This window comes from Lutjanus erythropterus, chromosome 9 (genome assembly GCF_056507025.1).
Source record: "Lutjanus erythropterus isolate fLutEry1 chromosome 9, fLutEry1.hap2, whole genome shotgun sequence".
Classification (NCBI taxonomy): Eukaryota; Metazoa; Chordata; class Actinopteri; order Lutjaniformes; family Lutjanidae; genus Lutjanus; species Lutjanus erythropterus.
The window spans coordinates 35,107,584-35,121,889 of record NC_139325.1 but is presented as its reverse complement, the minus strand read 5'-3'; the positions used below and the strand labels follow the sequence as shown (position 1 = coordinate 35,121,889).

At 38.1% G+C, this 14,306-nt stretch overlaps 1 protein-coding gene across 1 annotated transcript; it reads right to left on the bottom strand.

Annotated features, from left to right (window-relative positions):
* Positions 1–2,889: 2,889 nt before the first annotated feature.
* On the bottom strand, positions 2,890–14,301 carry dcst1 (DC-STAMP domain containing 1). Its single transcript, XM_084727390.1, has 16 exons — positions 14,253–14,301; positions 13,888–14,013; positions 12,985–13,059; positions 12,760–12,888; positions 11,318–11,457; positions 10,645–10,819; positions 10,379–10,522; positions 9,874–9,995; positions 9,613–9,770; positions 9,425–9,524; positions 8,873–8,968; positions 8,198–8,324; positions 7,552–7,668; positions 6,298–6,440; positions 4,765–4,866; positions 2,890–3,645 (listed from the first exon to the last, which is right to left on the bottom strand). Exons 1-16 carry the CDS (start codon positions 14,284–14,286, stop codon positions 3,595–3,597), a joined length of 1,839 nt encoding a protein of 612 aa, XP_084583516.1. The 5' UTR covers positions 14,287–14,301; the 3' UTR covers positions 2,890–3,594.
* Between the last annotated feature and the right edge of the window lie 5 nt (positions 14,302–14,306).

The window sequence follows — 14,306 nt, the reverse complement described above, 5'->3', positions numbered from 1 at the left end:
AGTCCGGACCGTTATCTGCGCAGCTCCGGTGAAAAACAGTTTGTGGCGCTACAGAAAAAGAAAAAAGAAAAAAAGCAGCGGGCGGAGCGGCTCGGTTTGTGCTTGGAAGAGTTCGGCTGAGTTCGTTTGGACCCGGACGGTTCGGTTCATCCGTCCCGAGAGGCTTGACAGCGGCTAGTCACCGGAGGACCGCGGACAGCCACTGTTTATACCGCGAGTTAACGCATACGTCATCGAGTTAAGCCAACCAGAGCCAGCGCGAGATATACCGGAAATACTGCGATTCAGTCTTCAAAATAAAAGCCTACTAACGACTGTCACTATGAATGAATGTATTTACTTCTTTTATTTACATTTGATTAATTGATTCCGAGTGAATTTAAATAAGTCAAACTGGTTATTATTGAGAGAGAATATATAATTTTGACATTAGTGCTCAAGACAGCTTTATACAGCAGTGTTAATTTTTAACCTACTTTGCAATACAATTAAAAATTAAAACGAGCTTTCGATTAAAACTTTAAATAAAAAATGTATTAATTTCAAATGTGGTGAATGAATGATGAGTATACTCACTATACTTAAATTTTCTGACTCCAGTTGAGTCTTAAGGTGCAGGTCATCAGGAAATAAGTAAAATTTTTTTTTTTTTTTTCTTTTAGACTCTGTACAGCACAGCCTCTATTCTTACAGTTACAGCCCTTTAATAAAACATATTTTTAAAAAAAGAAAAGAAAAAAGCATAAAGACAGCAAAAATAAATCCACATTATAATGTTCTTTACTGGCATTTTACATCAATAAATTTCATTAAATGGTTAATTTACTGTAAAGATGTATTGAAATTAAAACCGTGTTTTCATTTCATATATATATAGAAATATATATATGTATATATTTCTATATATACAGAGTTCTAAATTGTTAGATCTGAACATAATCTATTAAGTATTTTAGATTTAAAAGGTAAAATATTTTTTTTGTTGAATGATTAAGACATAAATATCAATAATATAAATATAATATAAAAAAGGAAAATAATGTCATAATCATTTAAATGAATGAATGTAGTAACTGAGAGTGGATGAGAAGTTTGACTCATGAAATGGATTTTATTTTGAAAACATTACTGGATGCAGTTTCTACACACGAGTGGCTTCAAACACACACACACACACACACACACACACACAAGGGTATTTCCTCAGTAGATTTAACCCCTTCCTTTAAAAATGCTTGTCTTTTCATATGTATAGTTTTTTTCTATATATGTATAAAAGCTTTTCTTGTTTCTTCTGTCAAACACTGATGCGTCATCATCTGATCTCTATTTTTAAAACACGTCCTGATGTCATTCCTGTTCTCCAGAGGAACATTTGTGCAAAACAATTGTTTAACCGATTAACTCATTTTAATTCATTCTAGAATCTACAAAAACTGAAAGATTCTAACTGCACTACAAATAAATAAATTAATAAATAAAAAGGTTTTGGGCTTTTTAGACAGACATGTCTTTATAATCTGTATTGCACTAGGTTACATGACAGGTTAGTTATTGATGTTACTGAATGAATTAAATCTGAGCGGACTTTGTCTGTAGCCTATAGATAGATAGATAGATAGATAGATAGATAGATAGATAGATAGATAGATAGATAGATAGATAGATAGATAGATATTGTAAAAAGAAAGTAAACAGTGACAATATTGAAATTATGGTAAGAATAACAAAATGAAAACAGAAAGAACAGAAAACCCGTACAAGGTCACTGATGAAATTCTAAAAGTAAATAAATTAATTACTTAATTAAAAAAACATTTTTTACAACAACATTGGGGAAACAATAAAATGTCAGCCTATATAATGTTAGAAGGTGTGATGTGGTAAAGTAGGGATTAATATTTTCCCAGAAATTAAACATTCTCTATCCTAGAATAGAAACTCACTATCTCAGTGTATGTGGGTTCCAAACCTGACAGCCTCAGTGTTTTATCTGATGGTTTCAATAATAACTGAGGCAGAAGAAAGTCATTTCACCCTTAATCAACACTATAATGAACACAATATAAATGGCGCACGGCGCATGCAGCGTCACCTTTGCTGAAGTTGCGAGGATGACATGCTAAGTTCAGCCTGTGATCTGTCACTGTCTGACTGAACAACCTCATCGAAATTACATTTTACAATCCATATTTTACATTAAGAAAAAATAATTTTAAAACAAGTCGAGCTGAGAAAGATTCCACATTCTGTTGGCGTTCAGAGACTGCTGAGCACCGAGCATGCGTCAATGTTTAATATCGTTGGCTTAATAAAGTTAATGATCACTGAAAGTTAAAAACAAAAACTATAAAAAAGCTCTCAGTCATCTGGTGTGAAGCTTCAGATGGAATTCTGTCTGAGAATCCAAATGTCACATCAAACCTCAGTCCAGATCATTTTATCCCTCCAGCTCAGCGCACAGTTTACTTCTTCATTGTTTCATAGTTTTAAGTGTTTCCACACAAAGCTGCTGTCAGACATTGTGTGTGCATTGATGGTAGAGACACAAGTTATTGTATTAAGATCATTAATGATCAGAGGTGTTTGACTTCATGGAGCTTTGTGATTTCTAACCAGTTGATTTAAGTACACAGTGTGTTTGGCAACAAAATTCACACCTCAGAATCAATAAACCTCAGAAATTTGTAATGGTTATTTTCACCCAAAAAGGGGCGGGGCATGATGGATGGGCTGCTCTCATCTATCCTCTAAATTATTACATAAATTATTATTTCTGTACTTTTCCTTGAGCAACATTTTGAATGCAGGACTTTGTATTTTCACACTGTGGTATTAGTACTTTTACTGTATTACAGGATGTGTAACCAAAGTGTTTGTGCTCCGATCCACACGCCGGTGACCAGCTGAATATTTGCTGTGTTCAGGAGGATTTCAGGTCAGTGGGGTTCAGGGACCTGATGAAGTGACGTCGTGATGTAAACTGATCCATTATAAGTTTGTTGTGGATCAGATTAAACAGTGAAGTGTGAATGAAGTGAGCGCTGCACGTGCTGAGGATCAGCTGGTTACATAATTCATCTGTACACATCTAATCTGATCATGTGATCACACACACACTACACACTCACACACACACTGGGCTGCGTGTTTAGTTCACTTACTGCTGGACAGGTTTCAAACGTTTTAGTTAGTTTTAGAGTACGATCTATATAAAAAGATACCTTTTATTGTGAGTTGGCACTTTATAAATAAAACTTAAATTTGGAGCCATTACTTCAGTACTTCTTGTACTCTTGGTCATGTGGTCGACTGCTCTGTGTTTGGCTCCAGTTTTTCCTTCATTAGCCATTTCCTTTATTTCCTTCGTTCATTAGTCTCCAGCTAACACCGTGACGTAACCATGACAACAGCCCAGAAAAAGGGAAATAAAACCTGCCCCATCTTAAATAAACAGCTGTGATAAATAATAAGCTCAGACAGACGTTAAAACTGCAGCTTTATCTGAACGCCCTCTTCTTCTGTGAATTCTGACAGCAGTAGGTGGAACTTCCTGTCCTGGTCTCAGTGAGGGTGGGGTTGTTACACCTCATGTTACTGATGATGACAAAGACGACGCCCACACCTGGTCAGACGCTCAAACACCTGCAGGAGACGAGTCAAAACATGCAAAAAAGTGAATGTAGAGCATCAGGAATATAGAACACAACGTACTCTGAATTAAGACTTTATTTCATACTGAAATAAAAGTTTGGGTGAGTACGTTTTTGACTAGCAGCGCGTCCAGTGCGCCCTCAGCTCAGCTGGTTGGTGCTCAGAGCATCTCAACTGGTTAAATCCTGGAACTGTGGACTTTTTCTCCACAGTGGAACCAAACATCAGGCTAAAACAGACAGTATATATCTACACATGAACGCTGCTGTCCTGTTCAAATTTCTTGATTAGATGTGAAGGATGAATCATTCGTGTGTGTGTGTGTGTGTGTGTGAGAGAGAGAGAGAGAGAGAGAGAGAGAGAGAGTCAAGTTTTGCAGTTTGTGTGAGTTCAGATTCTTTAACTCTCACAATATTTGATCACTCAGTCAGGACAGGAAGATCCACCTGCTGGGATCCTGATTATTCATTTTCATATAAACTAAACCTCTCTTTCATCCTGAGCAGGTTAAGACTTATTTTAAAGCACATTCACGGTTACGTTCATATTCAAACTGCAAATCATCACATCTTCATCCTACAAAACTTCTCACTCATAGAGGTCAATCTTCAATAAGATTTATGGAAAGAATTTTTCCACCTGGCAAACAGCTGCATCGCTATAAAAATATTATAAAACCGCTTTTATTTGTTTTACTAATTCTGATGCTTTTTGTTAGTTTAACGTTTAGTTTTAATTGTTTGAAGTTGTGAATTCCTGTCTGGGACGGGGCTGTTTTCTGTCCCAGGTCAAGTTTAGAAATGAAAACAAGTTAAAGTAAACACAAACATTTTATGAATTACATATATTTCATAAAGATAAACCCTTAAAAAATACATTTCCATCAAAAGAATTGGAATTAGTGTTGATATTAATAACTTTCAAAGTCTTTCTTGATAGGACATGATTTGTCCCACTTCTCAAGAATGGATATATTATTTTTAAATCTGTATGTATGTATAATCTCTTGTGGACTGAATCTTTGTGTGAAATGTGCAACATAAATAAATAATAAATAATAAATATATTATTGTTTTTGTGTCGTGCTACAGAAGACAGAAAGTCACTCACTGTCCGTCTCCTCCGTCCCCAACTAATGATGCGTTTCCTGTCGGTGGAAATCCGTCTCTGGAGCTGCAGGATGTAGAGAAACAAGACTCGCTGCTTCTCCCTCTGACAGACACACAGACACACAGACAGACGGACAAACAGACAGACAGACAGACACACAGACAGACATTTTTGATTGGATTGGATTTTGACTGGCTGTCAGTATTTTTGTTTATGAAGTCGCTCTGGAAGTGATCCAACGATACTGTTCACTGCTGTCGGTGACGTTACAGTCATGAGTTAGAATGATGTATTTATAGGTACTGTATGCTCGTACTGTTATTGGTATTGTTTATGGGTATTTAAGAGACTACAGTTGTGCATTTCTGTGAGCTAAATGCTAAAATGCTAACACCAATAATGCTAACACACTGATGTTCAGCTGAGGTTGACGAGAACGTCATCAGTTCTGCGGCTGTTTGTCTAAAAGAGGATCAATAAAGTTATTATAATTGATCCTGAGGGGAACATGAAGCTCTGAACCACACGTGTGTTCTTATGACAGCTGCTCAACATGTTGTGTGTGTGTGTGTGTGTGTGTGTGTGTGTAAACAGAGTGTGTGTCACTGAGCCTCTTCCATTCATCACCTCTCTCTCTCTCTCTCTGTATCTCTGAGAGTCTCTCTACCACAGCTCTGTTATAATGCTCTTACATTAATCTGCTCTCACATCAGATTTACCGCAGCTAACAGGCTTTACACACACACACACACACACACACACACACACACACACACACACACACACACACACACACTATAGTTTTATATCTTTTATGAGTTTTTACTTTTACTTTGTTTAAACATTTTTTAGTTTAAGTTTAGTTTTTATTGGTTTTAGTATTAGTTTTAGTTTTTTAGTTTTTGTGTTACAATTCATTTCATTTCATCTATATTTTCATCTATACTTTATTTTAATTTATTTTATTTATTTTTTTAGTTAGTTAAGCAGTTGTAGTTTAGTTAAGTGCACAATATCATTTAAGTAATTTTTTTGTTTTTTCTTAAGTCTAAAGTTTTTAGTTTTATTTCAGTTCACTAAATGTTATTTAATTTTTTTTTATTATAGTTTGAATTTATTTCTTTGTTTATTTGTTTGTTTGTATAGTTTTAGTTCACTATGATCACTTTGGAGTTAGAGCTGAACAATTAATTGAAATTCTGTTGAGATCTGATCTACAGAAATTTTCAAATTGCAGCATACACAATATTTATTAAGGGCAAAATAATAGAATAATGATGTAAAAATGATCCTTTCCTCTAACATAGTAAATGATATCACAACTGCAATATCAGTCAAAATAATTCAAAATAATCACTCAGTGTGACTCAGTGACTCACTTACTTGATGACATCACAGTGACTGACAAATGTTCAGACCCAAATGTTTTACGTTTCTGTTGTTGATCTCAGAGGATTTCCAGGAGTTCACACCTTGCATGTGTGTGTGTGTGTGTGTGTGTGTGTGTGTGTGTGTGTGTGTGTGTGTGTATACCTGTGGGTGGTAGAAGGCGGCGATGACCCGTCGAAGGCGGTTGGTGTAAACCTGCAGGCAGCTGAACAGCGCCACCAGCAGGACACAACACACACAGCTGACATACACACCTGCAGGGAGGGAGGAGGGGGGAGACACACACACTGAGGGGGGAGACAGACAGACAGAGAAACAGAGAGACAGAGTGACAGACAGACAGACGGACAGAGAGACAGACAGAGAGACAGACTGTGTTATTGTGTTATTTTTGATTCTGAATCTGTTTCTGATGCAGCTGACTGCCTGGACTGGGAGCTCAAACACCAGGGAAGTGCACGGCTAACCAGCAGTATCAGTTAGATACTTTAGCAACAAGTAAAGACACTTGTCCATCAGAAACTCTGTAAATCACAGAGAGATGAACAGCAAGACATCAAGTCCTCATAAATGAAGAGAGTCTGAGAGGGGAGGTGTGCTGTGCACTTTGTCTTGTGTTTGAAGGAAATGACCACATAAAGAAATCCATGATGATGTCAGGTGTCAATTGTTGCATTTAGGGCAGTCTGAAATCTGAGTTTTTGACTTACAGGGATTTTGTCTACATACGTTTACCTTTACACTTTGGCCACATTTAATATGAACATCTAACATTCTTATGTTTCAAAATCAGTATCACTGCCAATATTACTTTACTTATCAATACTAGTTTTCTTTTTCTTTTTTTACGTGTCTTTGCAGCAGGTAAAGATGGAGATGGTAAAAAGATGAAGCTCATGATAATGACTTTTTAACTGCTGGGTAAATTAATCTATAATACATGACCATTATTAGTTAAGTATATTTTACTTTAATAATTTGAATCTGTAAAGTTCTTAGAAAAATAAAAAATAAAATGGAAATATTCATGTAAAGGACCTCAGTATTTGAGTAAATGTACTTAGTTAGAGGACTGTCGCCCTCTGCTGGTTCAGTTTAATATAAAATATGGCCAAACGTATGTGGACACCAACATTTATTCAGTCAGTTCATGAAATCTCTGCTCATGAAATGTTGGTGATGAGCAGTGCAAAAGTTAATTTATAAAAATATTACTTAAGTTATCAACCAACAGGGGGCAGTGTCAAAGAAAATCGCTGTCCTTTTCTCTGTTTAGTGTGAGTTGTTTTTACACTGTTTGGTTTCAGGTTGAGTTGAGAGTCATGAGAGAAACAGAATCTGTGGTCGTCAGTCCAAACAGGAAGTCTCTCTCTCGCTGTACCTCGACCTGCGACCTACCCTGGTTGTCGGTTTGGATGTTGAGGCTGGATGAGCTGTTGAAGGCTGAAACCGTCTTCCTCAGGAGGCGGGCCATCATGGAGGCCCCGCCCACTCTGATGTCCACCTGGTGACTACCTGCGGAGAGAACTTCATTACCCAGAAACTCTGAGTGGTGATGTCAGTGAAGCTGGAGTTCAATTTTAAAGGAATAAAACATTTTCTCACAAATGAAGCATCTGTTCTGCTGCTCTGTACCTGAGGAGGTGATATGTTAGCTATTAGCATGCTAACAGCTGATGATATTTTTACAGTTGTGACTCAGGTGATCCATCGTCACTTCAAGAAGAATTTGTTCAGTTTGACTTTAGTTTAGTACCAGACTGTGATGATATCCACCGCAACAGCAACATGTTAATTATTTTATTATTTTTATTTTATTTTATAAAAAGACTCCTTCTGACCGCTGCAAAAAATATTTTCATACATGTTGACATCACAGCTGCTTTTTTAATATCATGATAAAATATTAACATTTTATTATATTAAATAAAACATTTTCCTAATTTTGAAGTGAAAGAATCCACCGCACTGACTGAACGTGTGTGTGTGTGTGTGTGTGTGTGTGTGTGTGTGTGTGTGTGTGTGTGTGTGTGTGTGTGTTTACTGGTCAGGTTGAACTGGGTTACAGTGTGTCTGCTGACGATGTCCAAAACATGGAACAGAGAGAAGTCGACGGTCAGCAGGACGACGGACAACAGAGAGACGGACAGCAGCTGAAACACACCTGAGGTCTGTCAACACACACACACACACACACACACACACACACACACACACACACACACGAGTTCAGTGTTTTGAACCTGACTGTGATGTACAGGTGGACATTGAAGGATAGTTCAGGTTTATTACAACTTAACTCTTATTTATTTGTTTATTTATTTTTCCACTGGAGACGTGACAGCAGAGAGATGACAGGACATGACTGGTGAGACAGGTACATCAGGTCTCTGGCTGGACTTGAACTGGGTTTGCTGTCTGTTTACATAAAGCCTGACCATATAAAGAACATGGCTGTAAGAAATACTTGATTCTGATTGGTTAATTGCAGCATTCTAAGGTCTGTTATTTCTGTCTTACAGACCGTTGCTATGGATGCAGTTTTGAACATAGATTATCAACTTTTGTGTCAAATTATTGATTTTTTTTTTATGAAGCAGCCCTGTAATGAACAGCCAGCAGGTCATTATTGTGAAATAAACCCCTTCATGATGCATCATCCTGACCTCCTACGTGTCTGTATTGGTATAATTATCATCAGAGCTGCACTTGAACCCACCACTTGTTTGAGCTCCTCAGGGTAGATTGTTGGACTCCAGGGGTCGATGAACTTCTTCTTCTCTGGTTGTTTCAGAGGCAGCAGACAGCGCTTCCCCTGAACACAACACAAGAGGACGAATCAAACCAAACATGTACTGCAGCTACAGAATAAAAGGCTGTGAGTGTCCAGGTAGTTTGATGCTTTCAGGATGTGTTCAGGACGGACTTAGTGTCAGATGGTTTTAGTGTGTTTTGGCCTTCAGGCAGTTTGTTCTGGTGGCCAGTCGTGAGTCCAGGTCTGCTGTTCTCATGGCAGCTAACAGCCTTTTATTCTCTGCAGTGTAATAAGTAAGAAAGGGTTTCGCTGGACGCACATTTAGTGACGCCTCTGAATGCAGGATGAGCCATGAACAGTTTTAAAATGTTTTCTAGAAAAAGACAAACTCTGAAATAACATTAATAATACCAAGAATATCTACAAAATGACAATCATTGTTTGGACAGACATCAATTTTGATTTCATAGGAACTTTAAACTAAACTGATGATGATGATGATGATGATGACGTTACCGCTCTCCTCCTGCGGGCGTCGATCTGTCTGAAGTAGGTGGTGATGTAGACGTTGTCGAAACGAATGTCCCTCCTGTACTGTCTGAGGTAACCAAACGCCCTGAGGAGGAAGAGGAGGAGGAAGAGGCCATGTTGGTCTGTGACTCAGAAGAGAGAGAGGACCCTGATGTGAGAGTTGCAGATCTTACTGGATGAAGATGGTGACGAAGGTAAAGGAGAGCAGCAGCTGCAGGACGTTCAGAAGCTGTTTCATGGTGGTCGTCAGTTTCTGGAAGGAGCCTCGAACAGCCTGAGTGAACTCCTGGTCCAGCAGAGCTCCGCCCAACACGGCCTGCTGCTGCTGCTCCTGCAGGGGGTCAGAGGTCACCTGGTCAGGACACACACTCATTCAACAGGGAGCTAAAGATGCAGAGTCCACCCCGAGGAGGTGTTCAAAGAAAGGTGGTGACCTGCAGGACGAGCTCGGTGCTGAACTCTCTGGACAGCAGGTCGACTGAACGGTTCACCTGGTCAAACAGCTGACCGAAGTTTCCCTCCACAGGGATCTGCTCTCTGCACCACGGAGTCATCACTGACAGAGGAGGAGGAGGAAGAAGAACTGTAAGAAATGTGAATGAACCCTGGATTTATGCAGCTGAGTTGTGAGTGTGAGCACATATAGAGATATATAACTGCTGATTGGTTGATGTCACTTTAGTGTTCCTTTAGTGTTTTTCGTTACTCTTTTGATGTTCTACAGGACAGGGGAGTTGAACTCGGCACAAACTGTAAAGCCCATTGAGGCAAATTGTGATTTGTGATTTTGGATTTCACAAATAAAATTTGACTTGACTACAGAGAAACTCTGTTTCCTAACTGAACTGAACTGAACATTTCTGAGCTCTAATGTCGATCTCTTGAATTTGAGTCCAGTCCTAGTTTAACAACTACATACGACCCAGAGTGACCTTTCACCTCTCATGACATCACACAGGAAGTGGAACTTCATGGAGACACAGAGGATGTGGTTGATGACAGGGACGGGGATGGCTTCCATACACTCCGCCCACCTCAGGCTGAACCAATCAGCACATCGCTGCACGCCCTCATCGACCACACCTGGATAACACACACACACACACACACACACACACACACACACACACACACACACACACACAAATATTAAATGCTTCTTTCTTTACATTCAGATGTTAAATTCTTGTTGTCATGTGACTCACTGTCGCACTGCATCATGGTCTTGGTGGTGAACTGGTCCTGAGTGCTGTTACCGGAGGCGGCGGTGTGTTTTGGTTTGAATCGTTCATATCCGTACTGAAGAACGACTTCGTCTCTGATGTTCTGAAACTTCCTGCTGACGCTCAGAGTCTCTGACTGAAACTCTGCTTCATCATCCTGAAACACAAAAACAAAACAAACAACAAAAACTTTTCAGTCTGTGTTCAATACGGCTGACATGTTTTGATATTAGCTATCGATATAGATGATTAATCCATCCATGATCCTCTGACTTCTCATTTAGCGTCATCTTCAGGTCAAAGTTTCCGTTTGTCTAAAGCCTGTAAAACTACAGACATTCCCATCAGCCTCAGCTCTACTTTGTGTTGAGTGCTAATTCTTATTGTTAGCATCCTAACATGCAAAACTAACTTGGTGAACATGGTAAAAAAAAATTACTTCTGCTAACCATCAGCATGTTAGCAATGTCACTTTGAGTACAGATGTAATACATAAACCTAGACAGGATGTTGATACTCAGACATGCCACCAATTCTCCCCGGTGGACACTGGCAGTACTGCAGCAAAAAAGTCCATCGTAAAAGACACATCTGTCTGACAGGACACCTAGAAGCTAGCTCAGTTAAGTTAAGAGAAGACGTTCTTCAGTCTCACCATGAGCTCCTGTGTGATGAGGACAAAAGGTCTGACAGCGTCTCTCCACAGCAACCTGCTGTGATTAACCTGCAGGTCCAGATTACAACTCAGAGACACTGCAGCCGTCTCCATGTTACGCTGGATGTTAGAGACTGGTCCTGAGACAGACAGAGAGACAGACAGACAGACAGAGAGACAGACAGACAGACAGAGAGACAGACAGAGAGACAGACAGAGAGACAGACAGACAGACAGAGAGACAGACAGAGAGACAGACAGCTCAGATAAAGCACAGTTCAACAAATTCACCACAGCAGGATTTGATTTAATCAGTGTTGGATCAGATTACTTTGAAATGTAATCAGTAACTATTAATATTGCAAATGTTGTAATTAGAAACATAATCATTGGATCACAGAGAAACCTAATCTGATTCCTTTTAAATTATTTCTAATTGGAACACTGGAAATATTTCACCTTGCACTAAAACAAACTGGACCCAACCATAAAAAATTGCTAAAATATTATTCTTTAATTTTTTTTTAATATCTCAAAGCATTTCAGGTTGTTTTCTGTCGTCTCAGACACTCTGTATGTCATGTAAGAGTTTCATGAGTTAAAGGAGGATCGTTTAAAAGGAAAAAAGTTTCGTCATTCAAAAATAAAAACTTTAATCGAGAAATCATTAACAATGTAGCTATAATCTAATTGCACATTTTTAAATGTAATTTGCACTGATTAATTATTACTTATTTTAATCCTGATTACATGTAATCCATTACAGCCCAACTGTGAAGATGAATTGTGGATTACGCATGACGTTAGTTTTATCTGTGGGACGTTCTTACATGAAGTTCTTTTTACAATCATTATATAACATAATATCTTATATTTCAGTTTTATAAACACACAGTAACTGAGTCTTTGAGAAAAATACCAAACCATGACATCATCTGACAGATTACAGACTAATTTAGTCAGAGTTTGTCGGCGTTCTTTCGTCACTTTTGCCTTCTTTTGGATTTGTTTGTATTTTTGGGTTCATCTTTGGGTTTGAGCAGCCAGTTTCATCTGTAAGTCTGTGGAACGTTTGTGATCAGATCACCTGATTGGATACTAAAAATACAGACGAAAGGTTTAGATATTAATTCAGTTCTACTCAGAACTCAAATATGTTTTTAATAATAAGTAGATTAAATTTTGCTGACAATACTTACGAGTATTCGAATCAAAGTACAGACCTGAAAATCTACTCATATAAGTACAAGTACCCCAAAAAATACTTAATTACAGTAACTTGAGTATTTGTAATTAGTTAGTTTACCTGGTAAATACATGGAAATGATATTACTCTACTTAATCAGTTTTTTTGAGAACATTTATTTTTTAACTCAGTTTCTGTGTGTGTGTGTGTGTGTGTGTGTGTGTGTGTGTGTGTGTGTGTGTGTGTGTGTGTTCACCTCTGCAGAGCACAGAGAGGATGAGCAGCATCAGGTACGCTCGACCACGGGAGCCGAGCATGCTGGGAAACACGAGGAGAACCAAACATCTGCAGGAGGAGGACAAGGCTCCGCCCACCACACAGACAGCTGGAACAGATGTGAGTTGACATGTGTGTGTGTGTGAGATCAGAACAGATGATGATGATGATGATGATGATGACAGTGAATGTGACGTCTGCTCACCAATGAAGAACGCTGCTGCTGCCAGCTGGAGGTCAAAGGTCAGCGGGAGGCTGTGGGAGACACCCAGTGACAGAACTGAGGACAGACAGACAGACAGACAGACAGACAGACGCAGACAGGTCAGAACAGGAAACATCATCATGCATTTAATTATTTGAAAGGAGCAGTCTGCAGGATTTAGAGACATCTAGTGGTGAGTTTACAGATTACAACTGTTCTCATTTTCACTGATGGAAACAAACAGGAATATTTTATTATATTTCTGACAATAAATCCTCCAAAATCTGACAGACTGCTCCTTTAAGTTAACTCAGTAAGTAGATTTCTTCAACTTTATTCAATTAAGAAAAAAAATAAACAAATTGAATTGGAAAAAAAAAAATCAAATGGCAATTTTAATACAAAAGTAGTACTTCAGAGTACATAAGATTTCTAAAACTTTTAAGAAAATAGCATTTAAATAAAAATGGAAAAATAATCACAACATATAATAAAATAAAAACTAAGTGAAAAAACTTTACATTAATCTTAAAAGATTGAAGATTAAATGAAACACTAAACATTTATTAATAATAAAACTAAATAATAAGCAAAAAATAATTTTACTCAAAACTAAGTGAATAACCTAAGAAATAAGAAATTTCTAATTTTAACATGATGAAAAATGAATTAAAAACTTAATAAGAAAATATTCAAACATTTAAAAACAACACACTAAAAACTACTCAAACACAAGATAAGAATTTTCAAATTTTCAAATAAAAAAAATAAAGACATAAAACAACAAATCAATTATAGTTTAAAAAAAAAGAAAAAAAAGATGATATTTCAAATCTTAGAATAATAGAAATTACAATTAAAAGTAGAATAAAATAAAAGATGAACAATCGTCTCAGATGTTACCTGTCCCGCTCACTGCTCCAAACAGCACCCTGAGGACCAGGTGAGACACCTGAAACTCCTCTGATTGGCTGAAGAGGAACCGATGGACAGCAGGAGGCAGGACGGTCAAACTGATCCTCTCCACAGCTGGAGGACAAACACACACAGCTGGAGGACAAACACACACAGCTGGAGGACACACACACACACACAGCTGGAGGACACACACACACACAGCTGGAGGACACACACACACAGCTGGACAGATGGTAGCCGCTAACAGCTAACAGAAACATGCAGGCTAACAGAGCTGCTAACATTAGCTACCAGTTAGCTTCAGAAACATAATGAATTATTCAAAAACGGATGAAAAGTGTTTGACTGACTGTGAGGAGCTGCAGGTGAGTCCAGGTGAGTCATGATCTCTGAGGCTGCTGCTG

Bases quoted from the DNA above. Each gene is read 5' to 3' on its own strand.
- dcst1 (XM_084727390.1), bottom strand. From the start codon at position 14,286: ATGACTCACCTGGACTCACCTGCAGCTCCTCACA. The intron at 9,771-9,873 runs GTCACCACCTTT...GACCCCCTGCAG, and splicing joins GCACCGAGCTCGTCCTGCAG to GAGCAGCAGCAGCAGGCCGT. The intron at 8,325-8,872 runs GTGGGTTCAAGT...GTGTGTTGACAG, and splicing joins CTGAGGAGCTCAAACAAGTG to ACCTCAGGTGTGTTTCAGCT.